The following is a 12,883-nucleotide window of genomic DNA, read 5'->3' as shown; positions in this document are numbered from 1 at the left end:
CCGCGCCCGGCCCCCCCCCCGTCCCCGCCGCAGCCTCTCGCTCCCCGCTGTGTCCCCGCGGGGGCTGGAGGCAGGGGGCCCGCAACCCCGCCAGACCCGCGCTCGGAGCGTCGGGCGCCTGGGAGAGGGAAACGCCTAGGCCCGGGCCGGGCCGGGGCGGGGGGCGCCTGGGGGAGCAGACCGACTTACCGGCGATCTGGGCGGGGCTGGGGCTGGAGCGGGTGAAGAGGGAGCAGGGAGCCCTTTAGCGCTCTCCCCGTACCCCCCACGCCACCCCACTGGACTGTGCGAACGCGGGGTTGCTCCTGGGCCTTTGCTGGTGGCAGCAGCTCGAGGCCTTCTTAGGAAGAGGCTCGGTCCTGCAGGGAACGCAGCCTTCTGGAGACCGGCTGAAGGTTGCTCTTCCGCCGTTGCCTTGCGGGGATCTCTCCGGAAAGGAACGGAGCAGAGCGCAAAGGGCTGTCCGTGTGCGCGCCTGGGTGCTGCAGCCCCTGGGTAGCGCAGGGCATCAACTCCATTTATTGCCTGCCAGACCCTTTCCCGCTTGTATCTATGTAGGTGATCCCTGCTGAGAATTTTCTTGTTTACTAGCTGGCCCAGTCAAATCTACCAATGCGAAAGGCCTCTTTTTTTGTTGTTATTTGTTTCTATTCTGCCTGCCATCCCTAATGATAAACAATAAGTACAATTTGTGTATTCTTGTGCTGGTATAGTTTGCTGCAAGAGACAGCCTCCACCTAATTCTTGAATGGCGTGATGTTTATAAGCGCTGTTCTCCGAAGGGACGCACTGTATCTTACCCTGAAAGCAGTATCTCTAAATTTTACCTCCTCTGCTTTATAATCTAAATTGCCTGTTGTCCAAAAGTTTGACGTTTAAATTGTATGCTGCCCAATGATGGATTTATCCGTTTCTTGACAAATTTACAGAAGGAATGACTAAAGCATTTACATTACATTTATTTTAATGCACCTAACTTCTGCTGCATTTACTGTGTGCCTTTGCAGTGTTCGGGACAATCTCTGCTTCCCAGATCCTAAACCATCTCTTAAATGCCCTTTTCTCTCAGGTCGTGTGATCTGCTGGTTACAGCAATGAGATATAAGAACAAGGACTGCTCTTTCTATGTTCTAGCTTCTCTTTCCTCCAGCTTGCTGGCTGATGCTGGCCAAGTCACTTTACAGCTAAGTCTTAGTCTCCATTTCTGTAAAGCACATGTACATACTTTCCTCATTATTATGTACTCTGTGGCTCCCAACTTGTGATGCAAATTACCTACTCTGCAAATATTTCTCCTGTCCTGCTTACACAAGGTGTGCATAAAGGAGGTACAGTACTATTTTCCAATAGCCTTGTCAACCTTATTAAATGCTTTCATTTTTTATTTTCCTTTCTTGTTTCTAGCTTTGTAGCAATTGCTGAGAATGTGTGCTCTGTGGGAGGCCTGTGGTGTTTTGCTGCTCCTTTCCTAGCTGTTCCTGCCATCTGCACTCTTATGTTGTATCTTTTGTTTTGCAGGATTTGTTTTTCTCCTTTCAATGGAGAGTGACTGTATAGATCAATAATGAGGACCAGCCCTCGCAGGCCCTTAATTCTCAAAAGGCGGAAACTGACCCTCCCACAGAAGGATGCATCCAGTACTTCAACAAGAGATGAGAACAGTGGACAGGATGGAAAGACTCCTAAGCAGGAGCACAGCCAGGAGGACCAACACAACAGCCAACCCAGAGACAAAATGGACTGTGGCCTGCAGAAATTCCCAGCAGGAATAAAGATAATTGACCATCCCACCATGCCCAACACACAAGTGGTGGCCATCCCTACGAATGCTGATATCCAGAGCATCATAGAGGCACTGACAGCAAAAGGAAAAGAATGTGGCAACAGTGGGCCCAACAAGTTCATTCTCATTAGCAGTGGGGGCACATCCCGTTCAGCCGGTCCAACACCATCACAGCATCTCCCATCAGAGAAGAAACCCCGTGCAGCAACCAAGGCTGCAGATGGTCAAGAGAGAGAGAAGAATGTTACACAGACACCTGGTCTTGCAGGTGGGACAACGCTCTGGCATTCAGGAACTGATTCTGCGGTTGGACAGGAACAGGAGAGCAACAGTACGTAATCTTAAGCTTTTTTTTTTGTTGTCCTGACAGATAGACAAAGAGATGTGAGGTGGACCGATGAGTGCAGTGCTTGGATCTCAGTATGCATTAATGAAAAATATTTTGTTAATTGCAAAAGAGCTATGGATTTGATTCTAATAATCTACATAGCTATGCATATGAAGTGAAATCTGAAGGATCTTAGTGGATACATTTTTGCTGGAAGACATGGCACATAAATGTGTATAGCAAAGCAAAATTTTAGTGCTGGGGAAAAAAGAAGGGCTGGCTTGAGGAAATCAAGTCTAGAAGAACAAAAGTTTCCTTTAGCAAAAGGGTTATGTCTGAATTCAGGACTAACACAGAGTACCCTAGTCAGTGACAAACCCTAAGGTCCTAGAGCTTTGAAGAAGAGATGATTCCCATCCTTTAATAACTAAGTGGCAAGTCTGTTTCCTCCTTGGCTGTCTCATGAAGCTGCTGAATAAGTGTTAGAAGTTACTTTGAAACACTGCTCAGATCAAATTTGTATTTGCAACTTAAAATAGCTATGTAGCTCTTGGGCTGTAGTAAATCTTATCCCACAGTATAGTACTGTCTGACAGGAACCCACAGACAGCTGCAATAGCTGCATTGCTACAATCAACCTCACCAGAATTAACAAAACTGTGTTAGTTTTCGTTGCTGCAGTTCAAAAACCTGGAGACATCTGAGCTTCTGACTGGGGTCTTATGCTAGGTCTTTCAGTTGGAGTTTGTCACCACCTTCCTTGGCCTCTGCTTACTAGATTCATCCTCTGGCTAAAAATACTGGAATTCTTGAAGTACTGGATCAACATTGTCCAGTTTTGGTTGAAAGCAATAGTCTGGTTTGAATGTTTGTTTTTAAGGCTGCAACTTTTTTCAGAAATTGTGCAGATTCACATGAAATCAGGAATTCAAGGTTGAATTCCTTCCACAAGAAAAGTTAGCATTGCAACACCATCTTGTCCCTATCTTGAGACAGGGATACCTCTTTCAGAACCGTGACTAGTTCCTTCCTTTTGGCACTTGAGATGAAGGGGGAAGAGGGTTATGTGTGAGTAAGCAGAGCTATGGGCTTGTTATCCCAACAGGCGGTGGCGAGACAATGAGCTCTGTGTTGGACAATAGTCTAACTAACATCCAGTGGCTGGGGAAGATGAGATCTGATGGGCTAAGTCCCTGTTCTGTGAAGAAAGACATGGAGAAAGAGAACCAGATACCTCTGCAGGAAAGAATTAAGGTAAGTAGCAGAAGATGACAGAGCATGTGCTAAAACTTTTGAAAGGGAAGTAATCCATGTGGATCAGAAGACCTGCAAGAACTAGGCCTCACCATCTCTAAGTAACCCGAGTTTGGCCCTTACTGATTTCAATAGCAGAACCTGGAGGATCCAGGGATGTTCCATGGCCCATCTTGTCAACTTTGTGAGCGCTCATGCATCATTCCTTCTGTCTCTCAGACTGAAGAAGATTCTGCTGCTGGTGCTATTCCTACCGCTGCCGCCGCCTCCTCATGGCAGGATTCAGTATCAGAACGACCTCCTTACTCCTACATGGCTATGATCCAGTTTGCCATCAACAGCACTGAGAAGAAGCGTATGACTCTGAAGGACATCTACACCTGGATTGAAGATCATTTCCCGTATTTTAAACACGTGGCTAAGCCAGGTTGGAAGGTAACGAGCAGGCTCTCAAGTTGCTGTGGGCCACAGGCTGACATTATAAGCCTGCTGGATGAAAATGAAAAGTTGTTCCCCAGTCTGCAGAGCAACATGGACATTAATTTAAACACCACACCCCAAATACCCTCTCATTCCAGATGTTCCCTGTTCCACTTCTTGTATCCCTTTTCTCATTTCCCTTAGGCAAGATGATGGGATGTTTGATCACTGGAGTAAGAATAGAGGTCTCAGGTAAACTGATGGGTTGGCTGGGTATGCAGTGAAAATAAAGGTACATGTTGTCTACACTTTGGAATGTAACCCCTCTGCCAGGGCAGTCATGTCTGAGTTAGGCCTTGCTGTGCTGGTAAGAAAACTACTGCTTTTCAACCTCCCCCTCACCCCTTTCTCCCCAGAATTCCATTCGGCACAACCTGTCCCTTCATGACATGTTTGTCCGTGAGACCTCTGCTAATGGTAAAATCTCATTCTGGACTATTCACCCTGATGCAAACCGTTGCCTCACTTTGGACCAGGTATTTAAGGTGAGTGCCTCATGCAAAGAAAATGGGACAGGCTGTACCGTTCCTAAATGCCACACTAGCCAGGTGCACCTTATTTTAACAGGAAAGTTAGGCTGCTTTGACATCAACCTTTTTGTAGAAGCTGGTTTCAGTCACTTCTCTTGACAAATAGTCAAGCTCTGTATTTGAAAGAAAAGGTGCTGTGGCTGTGCATATGAACTGGAGCTTCTGTGGGATGTGTTTATTCTTCAGGTGGTGTGCCAAACGTAATAGTGAGCCTGTTCAACTTCTTTCTATGGGCCTGATTCAAATTCCTAGCAAGAAGCTCTCCACTGCAATCAACCAGGAGTTCCTATGCTGTTTGATTAGACAGTCATAGGATGGAATTGCCCTATCCCAGCTAGGTATTTTCGGAAGTGTACCATTTTGTGGGAGAAACAGAGCTTGTGAGTCTGGTATAGGTGTGTTTAGATTCTTCTGTGTTTTCTGCAGTGGGTGGACAGATTGACTCTTGTTTGCTCAGATTATACAAGTTTAAAATATCCCGTTTGTTGCCCCTTTGGTTGATAACTTCATCTTATTTTTCTTCCTCTCAATGCCTTGCTGCCACCAGCCGCTGGACTTGGGGTCACCAACATCGCCTGAGCACTCTGAATCAGTAAGACTTACCCTCTGGCTCGGGGCTTGGGCTTCCATTCTCCTCTTGCCAGTCACTGAAGGAAAGGAGAAGAGGCTTGGGGAGGGGGACTATGTCACTGCTGCACCTAGTCATACAGCTCCATGCACACCCTTTCTGGGGAAAGGAGTCAAGCCAAAGGTTAATTGCCTTCAGATGATACACTCTCTCTACAGCTGTAGAGCTGTACAGCTTTGAGTAACTAGAAGTCTAGTGCTGAAGTAGGCTGCGATGGGCACCAACAGGCTTCAGAGGACAAGCCCAGACGGAGATTTCTGGCAAAATCCTCATCTCCATGGCAGCAGTCCCAGTCTGTTCTGAGGCTCAGATCCAGAGAGAATAGGATCTCTGCGTGCTCCTTTTTCATTTTGGAACCCAGCTGCATTGTGAATCTCAGAAGGATGAACCTGTTTGCTGTCTCTCTTGCATTCAGCAGTTTTAACAATGACAGATTTGCAAGCAGCCAATCAAACACTTTTCTGTCACAGCTACAGCCCTGGCCTTCTTTCCATCTGCTTAGACTTCCGATTCCTCTGTTGCCTCTGCTGTTCCACTTGAACACCTCCCCGGTCTATGGTTTGTATAGAGATCCAATGTACAATAAAGCTATCCTATTCACCTTTCCTCAGGCACTGAGGACACCGAAACCAGGTCACTTCTGCAGTAGAGTCTGCAGCCGGAGCAGCTCTGTCATGCCATCTCTTTTTCTACACAGCTTTTGGTTGGCAGCTGGCTTTGAGATGGCATGGCTGCAAAACAACAAGTGGCACAGAGATAGAGCTGGCATGAGTGCTGGGTGCTAACAGCTGTTCTCTCTGTATTAGCGCAGCACAGGCTTCTGGATTCACAGTTCTGAATGAGGCGATGGAATAAAAATGGATTCTTCTCTTTAAATCTCTGTCTTTTCTCCTTCTCCTCTTTCTTATTTCACAATGACTGCAGCACCAAAAGAAACATCTTCCAGATCCCCAGAAGAACACGGGAAGCAACAGCAGCAGCAAAACTGAACCCCAGAATGCACGTGAGTCTCTACATCAGCCTAGGCCAAAAAGAATCAGTCCCATAAATCTGGGGCACTCTCCCAGATTCCCTTAGGAATAAAAGTGGAACTTGTTATCCAGGTTTGCCAGCTTTTAGGCTTCCTACTGTCAGGTTTAGAGCTGAGGCAGTATTGCTGTGTCTGAGAGGATGAGATGGTGAGACGGAGGGGATTAGGTACTCAAATGGAGTGAGAGCAGAGCTTGCCCCAACTGGAGGGCTAGGATCTGTATGAAGGACTATTGCTCATTAGGCCTTCTGGCTTGGGATTTGTAGCCTCGAAATTAGCAGAGAAGGCAGGTGAGCCTATCTCTGATCAGATGTTTACTTTGGGGTATTTAGAAGGACTTCCTGTTAGATGCCTGGGTTTCAAGAGGCAGTAGAGAAAGAGCAAGAGACTAGCAAGTCCATTCTTTTGCCTTCCAGGCCGAAAGATGAAGCCTTTGCTTCCTCGCATCAACTCCTACCTGGTTCCGATCCAGTTTCCTTTGAGTCAGCCTCTTGTCTTGCAGCCTTCTATGAAGGTTCCTCTATCCACGGCACAGGGAGGATCCCTCAACAGCTCAGAGACTTTCCGGAGCAATAAGCGTGTGCGCATTGCTCCAAAGGTTGGTTTCTTGTTTTCTGAGGTTTTTTTCCTTTGGCTCTTTTTTGGGGGGGTTGGGGGGTTGGTTCGTTGGGGTTTTTTTGTTTTTTTTCTATAGCTCTTGCCTTCTATGGACCCTGTTCTTCATATGGTTCCTTTGTGCATCTTTGCTAAGTGCTCTGACACTCTAAGCTCATATTAAGGAACTAGCCAGTGATAATCCTTGCTGTCTTCTGTCTCTAGGGTGACTATTACCTGCTAGTTGACTTGTTATAAGGATGTTACTATAATTCACTAGAGGAGGGGGCTCTATGTATTAGTCAAGAAAATTTTTCCCTACTGCTTGGGTGTGAAGAAATAAGAATGGGAGAAATGGCTTTGTTCCGCCTCTAAAACATTCAGATTTTTGATAGCTCTGAAGAGAGACATAACACAGCAAACTTCTGAAAGAACATTTATTTGCATGTAGTCTCTTCCCAGAGGTTTTCAGTACCTGCTGTTTGCTAATTCTGTGGAGTTCCCAGTTATTCTGGGCTCAAGCAAAACAGCTATTAAACAGGTCTTTCTCGTGGCATCTCACTGACTTGGATGCTTAGATGTTGCAAAGCTTTAACTTCTTCCATCCTGTCTAACCATAATCCTGTTTTCCTTTGTGTGCCTCCTGCTCTATGTTCTATCCTGCTATGATTTATCTTTCCCCCATGCTCTTTTTCTTTTGATAACCTCAGTTTTTTTCTTTTCTTTTTCCTTGGTTTCTGGGAAATCTGTCCTCATTCATTTTCTTATTTCACATGTAGATAGTGTAAGAAGGAATCAAAGGGGTTACACTTTTCCAGAAATATTCAGCTCTCCTTCTGCCTGTACTCCTAGAAGTTCCTCATAGCAGAAGTGCTCTGAAGGACATGACTTCTAGTCACTTAGCTAAAATCCTTCCCATGTGGTCTCTGGGCTTCTTTGTATCAACCTCACACAGAGATCAATCTCTAGCTGTTGTTATAATTACTATTTTCTGAAGAGCCTCCTCTTGGCTGTTCTGCTGTCCTTAAGTGCCAGCCTTTCTTTTCTTCCTTCCCCTATCATTTGGATTTGGGGTGGATTAGATATCCTTGCTTACTGACTGCATATTGCTTGTGTTTCTTTGTAGACGTCACTCTCTACAGAAGAGTCATCCTCTTTACCCATGGCTGCTGTCAAGGAGGAGAGTCAATGTGATGAAGGTTTATTTTCCCCAACCCATTCCCTAAAGGAGAGCAGCTCTCTGCCTGGTGAGGAATCAGCTTCTTTCCCTGAGAGTGTCTGTATAAAGGAGGAAGAAGGCTCTCAACTGGATGACTGGCTGTCCCCATTTGCCTCAACCCTAATGGTAAAGGAGGAGCCAGGCTTGTTCCTCCCTGTCTCATCCACAAAGGAGAAGAAACAATTCACCACACTGAAGTCACCACCTAAGGGCGTTTCTGACACGCTAGTTATAAAGAGGCGGGAAAGGCGGGAAATGGGCAGATCCAGAAGGAAACAACGCCTAGCACTGCCTCGCTCAGAAGAGCCTGTCCTTGTTTTGCCAGAAAGCAACGGCTTTGACCCTTTCCGGTTAGGGGCAGACCGCCCCTTCCTCCAGGAAGGCCAGCCTCTTGAGAATGTATCACAGCTCAGCTGCTCGCAGGGGGAAGAGGGGCCCTTTAAAACACCAGTCAAGGACATGTTCAGCAAATTGCCTGTTTCTTCTACTCCCAGCAAGGTCTCAGCAACTACTACCCCCCCACTAGGGGCTCTTGACCCCTGGAAGTCTGCATCCTTAGCCAAGGGAAGTCACGAGCTGGACTTCAGTCCAGTGAGAACCCTTCAGCTGCCATTCACACCCTTCCAGGAGAACCAGGACTTGCTGGGTTTTAACAGCACACCCTTTAAAAATCCCCTTTTTGAGTCCCCTCGGGAACTGCTCAATACAGAATCCAGTGACATGGTGCATGCCCCCCTCACAAGCTCTCCAGCTTTTATTCACGAGTCTACTAAGCAATCATCTGTTGAACTGCCAGCCTCTGGCTTTGCTGAAAACCGATCACTCATGGAGGGCCTTATCCTGGACACCATGAATGACAGTCTGAGCAAAATCCTTCTAGATATCAGCTTTCCTGGTCTTGAGGATGAAAACTTAGGAACGGACATTAGTTGGTCTCAGCTGATACCTGAACTGAAGTAAACTGGCCTGAGGACTGAATTTGGCTTGTTGTGATATTACAGAAAGCACTCTACTCTTCTGAGATCTGTTCACGTAGTCTAAGGAGACTGTCTGCTTTTGACTAATTCCCACATCCATGGAAACAGAGGGCATTATTGACTCCTGCTAAGCTGGGAGGAAGGCCCATTGGCTGCTATGAGCTCCCTTTATAAGCTGCAATAGACTTTCTGTGGCACAAGATGATAGAACCTTTCTAACCTTGTGCTAGAGATGAGAGTCTCTGGAGAGAGGTTATCAAGAAAACATCTAGGTAGGCCCTGAATGGCATTTGCTACTCAAGGTGTCAGAGGAAATGGATGCACTCCTCAGTTACGTACAAGAGGAAGGAGCCTAGGAACCTCCTCCTAGCTCTGTCCTTACTTCCCTTTACTTTGTTCTCCTATTACTTAGTATATTCTGTGTAGTTTTAATGGCTGTAAATACTGTACATTCCTTAAATTAGCTCTTAATAATAATAATAATAATAATTTTATTCTTGTAGGGTTATGGGAATATTTGGGCTGGTAAAGTGTTTGGCTTAGTGTTGTCCATACGTTCCACATCTCCTGTATTCTTCTACCCTAGGTGGGAGCCCAAAATACTTTTCTTTCCTTCTTTGACTTCAGAAACACATTGGTCTAGGCTGTTCTGAAGGTTGGTGGGGCAAACATCTGAAAAACCACCTCTGTGTGACCCAAGTCAAACTGAAACAGGTTGTTATCTGGATTGCAGCATAAAATCTTGGTTTGGCTTCCTTTTCCCAGGCTGAAATGGAGATCAAGCTGTATAGCTCTTCTGCTTCCAGAGTCCTATTATTACGTACCTAGAGGACTAGGTAGAGTCACTATTGCAGTAAGACGGACTTCTATTGAATGGTTAAAGCTGCCTTCATTACAATCATCAGTTGAAAATGTAAAAAAGAACCTATAAAGCGAATGCTGGTATTTCCACTGAAAAGTGACCTCTGGAAACACAAGGTATGTTTGTCTTGGTGCAATTGGACAACTTATCCCAGTTCTATAGAACTCCTGTCAAAAGAGGAAATTGCCATGGAAAAGACCTGATCCTTCTGCGAACGGACAAATGATGGCACACGTATCTACATACTCAATAAAGCTTCTGTGGGAACACAGCCGAGTATTGTCTTTACTGCTTTCACTCTTAGCAGCATGCTCAGGCTAGGCCATAGCACGAACAACCAATTTTTGCTTGCCTAATGTGTGTGTGTTCTGTGATCACTGAGTAAAAGTGATCATTAGGACTTTTTCAGTATTTCTCAGGCCATGTTGGCCATATCACATGGGATTTGGTTACTCAACCCCTTGCTTCATATAATATACTTTTTCCTGCTGTTCATAGGTAAATCCTGACTTTACAAGTCAGAAGCATACTAACTTAGTCTAAAACATCAGAACACCACCAGCAGACTAGTTTCTGTATTTTGTAAATGCAAAACAAGTCTCACTCAAAAATCTGTATTTCTGCCTTCCCCTATGTTGTGGTTTAACCCCAGCCAGCAACTAAGCCCTACGCAGCCGCTCAGTCACCCCTGTCACAGTGGGACGGGGGAGAGAATCAGAAGGGTAAAAGTGAGAAAACTTGTGGGCTGAGATAAAGACAGTTTAACAGGTAAAGCAAAAGCTGCACATGCAAGCAAAGCAAAACAAGGAATTCATTCACCACTTCCCATGGGCAGGCAGGTGTTGAGCCATCTCCAGGAAAGCAGGGCTTCGGCATGCGTAACAGTGACTTGGGAAGACAAACACCATCGCTCCGAATGTCCCCCCCTTCCTTCTTCCCCCAGCTTTACATGCTGAGCATGATGTCATATGGTCTGGAATATCCCTTGGGTCAGTTGGGGTCAGCCGTCCCGGCTGTGTCCCCTCCCAACTTGTTGTGCCCCCCCCAGCCTCCTCACTGGTGGGGTGGGGTGGGAAGCAGAAAAGGCCTCCACTCTGTGTAAGCACTGCTCAGCAGTAATGAAAAGGTCTCAGCATTATCAACACTGTTTCTGGCACAAATCCAAAATGTAGCCCCATACTAGCTACTATGAAGAAAATTAACCCTATCCCAGCCAAGCCCAGCACACCCTATAAACACAAAAGCAGATTTGGATGTGTGTGGTTTTCAGAACTGCAGTTCTCTCCTGTGCTTATTAGAGGTTATTTGCCCTCAGAAGCTGTTTCAAGCACTTTGGGATGATGATTATTCTTTCAGTTTTTTCTAGGGAGGAATTTTGGACTCCCCGATCTGCATTTCTGTCTGCCTAGCACAAATGACTGCTTGGCTTGAGGCCAACAGTGAAAAATGTTTTACTAGGCTGCCATGTGAATTTCAGTCCAGAAGATTTTTGTCAGTGATTAGAAGTTGAAGTTCCATCCCTTCAGATTGACTCTCAGGATTTCCCTGCCTCTAAACAGGAAATAAGAGAGGACTTCAGAAAGCTTTAGGACTACAAACTGTTGGGTGCCAGTAGCCTTTTAACTGTATTTTGTTTAGGATCGATTTGCCAATACTGCCTGTGAGGGCAGGAGGTCGTGATTCCTTCTTCTCCGCAGATGTCCTCTAGTAAGTAGTTCGTGTCCTCCAGCCTGGATTGAAATCATCATTCTTTGATGAGGAAATCCTAACAGACTGCCATGAACACTGATCAAAGCTACACGGCTCATCTGTCTTCACGGAGGAGAGCTGAAGGGAAAGCCATAAACCTAGATCTAGGCCCAGGGGGAAGGAAAGATGCAGACAGAAGGCAATATCATGGTCATGAGGCTGCAGAAGAGGCCCACTTTGTGGTTTGTGGCACACTTTCTGCTAGTACATGTTACACAGTTGTCAACACCCTACTTGGATTTCTCAAGACATCCTATCTCCCTTTTACCTCACTTCTTGCTCCTGAAAGGATGCGTGCACACAACTGACATCCAAGAGCCAGCTAACTAGGGATCATGTCTCCAGCAAATTATGAAATGCTCTTGTCCTTGGGATGATGGGATGGTGTCAATTCCAGGCGGGTGATGCCTTGCTGTGCCTGTTAGCTGAGGTGCTTTGATGGCCACCTCACATTATATTTGGAACACAGTAGTCCCAAAGACTAGTTTCCCCTCCTGCTAAGTATTCTGGTGGGAGCCCTGCTAGAGGGCAGTTATATAAAAAAGGTGGGGGGAACAACAGAAAAAAATCCCCTTAAGCAGTCCTACCTACTGCTCCCACAGCAGATTTCCCAGTGTTTTGCCCAACCTGATTCAAAGTCCCACCTGGTGAGGATTTCATCACAACCCTCATGAAGACTACTTTATTTCTCTCCATCTGTAAGTGTTTGCCTGATATTCTGCCTGGATCCTTTCCTTAATTTCATCCTGTTATGTTCACCACTGTCAAGTTGTACAAAAAGCTATAAAGCTATCACACCAGTGTCTGAGTGACTGCAGCCAGCTTGTTGAAAATTGTAAGTTTGGCTTCTCCTTCTGGTCTTTCTCTGCTGGTATTTACATGTCACTATTTACGGGAATGAGTTGTTGCAGCACATAAACTACTATGAAGGGAAGTTGTTTGAGTGTAGAAGTCACGGATATTTGCATCTTTAGCAGTAAGAAGTTTCACATCTCTGTTATCACAAAGGGAGAAGGACACTTACTCTTAATATCCCAGGCCTAGCCCACAGAAGACCTGCAAGATTAAATGTGATCAGGTGTTGGAAGGCAGATAAGCATGGCATGAGGCAGAGAAGCGGGGAGCTGTGCTTCTAATCGCTCAGCAAAGCAGCTGTTTAGATGATGTCAGATTAAACTGGCAGAGTTTGTTGCCAGAGGTCATTGTTTAGGTACCCTATATTTGAGCAACTGGACTGGTCAAGGGTGTCATTGCTCAGGATTGAAGTGACAAGACAGACAGCTGGAACTCAAGCACTTGGTGCTTTTGGGTAAGTGCTTAGAGGCGTATGCAGTGAGGTCATAGTGGGAAGAGTGGAAGCAGGGCTGCAGGGTAGGAGTATTATGTTTTGAAAATGTTTGTCGTGAGTGAAAGGCTAGAACAACAAGATGATGGAGCTGCCAGGCAGAA

At 45.9% G+C, this 12,883-nt stretch overlaps 1 protein-coding gene across 1 annotated transcript; it reads left to right on the top strand.

The window, feature by feature from the left end:
- Positions 1-1,528: 1,528 nt before the first annotated feature.
- FOXM1 (forkhead box M1) lies at positions 1,529-9,956 on the top strand. Its single transcript, XM_052790790.1, has 8 exons — positions 1,529-2,114; positions 3,217-3,365; positions 3,585-3,800; positions 4,202-4,330; positions 4,923-4,967; positions 5,928-6,006; positions 6,450-6,631; positions 7,754-9,956. Exons 1-8 carry the CDS (start codon positions 1,565-1,567, stop codon positions 8,804-8,806), a joined length of 2,403 nt encoding a protein of 800 aa, XP_052646750.1. The 5' UTR covers positions 1,529-1,564; the 3' UTR covers positions 8,807-9,956.
- The last annotated feature ends 2,927 nt before the right edge of the window (positions 9,957-12,883 follow it).

The sequence above is a fragment of the Harpia harpyja genome, chromosome 6 (genome assembly GCF_026419915.1).
Source record: "Harpia harpyja isolate bHarHar1 chromosome 6, bHarHar1 primary haplotype, whole genome shotgun sequence".
In the NCBI taxonomy this organism is placed as follows: domain Eukaryota; kingdom Metazoa; phylum Chordata; class Aves; order Accipitriformes; family Accipitridae; genus Harpia; species Harpia harpyja.
The sequence above is the reverse complement of the archived record's forward strand: the minus strand, read 5'-3'. Positions and strand labels throughout refer to the sequence as shown.

What these genes read in the sequence shown, in the direction of transcription:
- FOXM1 (XM_052790790.1), top strand. Translation starts at nt 1,565, where the DNA reads ATGAGGACCAGCCCTCGCAGGCCCTTAATTCTCAAAAGGCGGAAACTG. An exon ending in CTTTGGACCAGGTATTTAAG is followed by an intron (nt 4,331 to 4,922) that starts GTGAGTGCCTCA and finishes TGCTGCCACCAG; the next exon opens with CCGCTGGACTTGGGGTCACC. An exon ending in AACTGAACCCCAGAATGCAC is followed by an intron (nt 6,007 to 6,449) that starts GTGAGTCTCTAC and finishes TTTGCCTTCCAG; the next exon opens with GCCGAAAGATGAAGCCTTTG.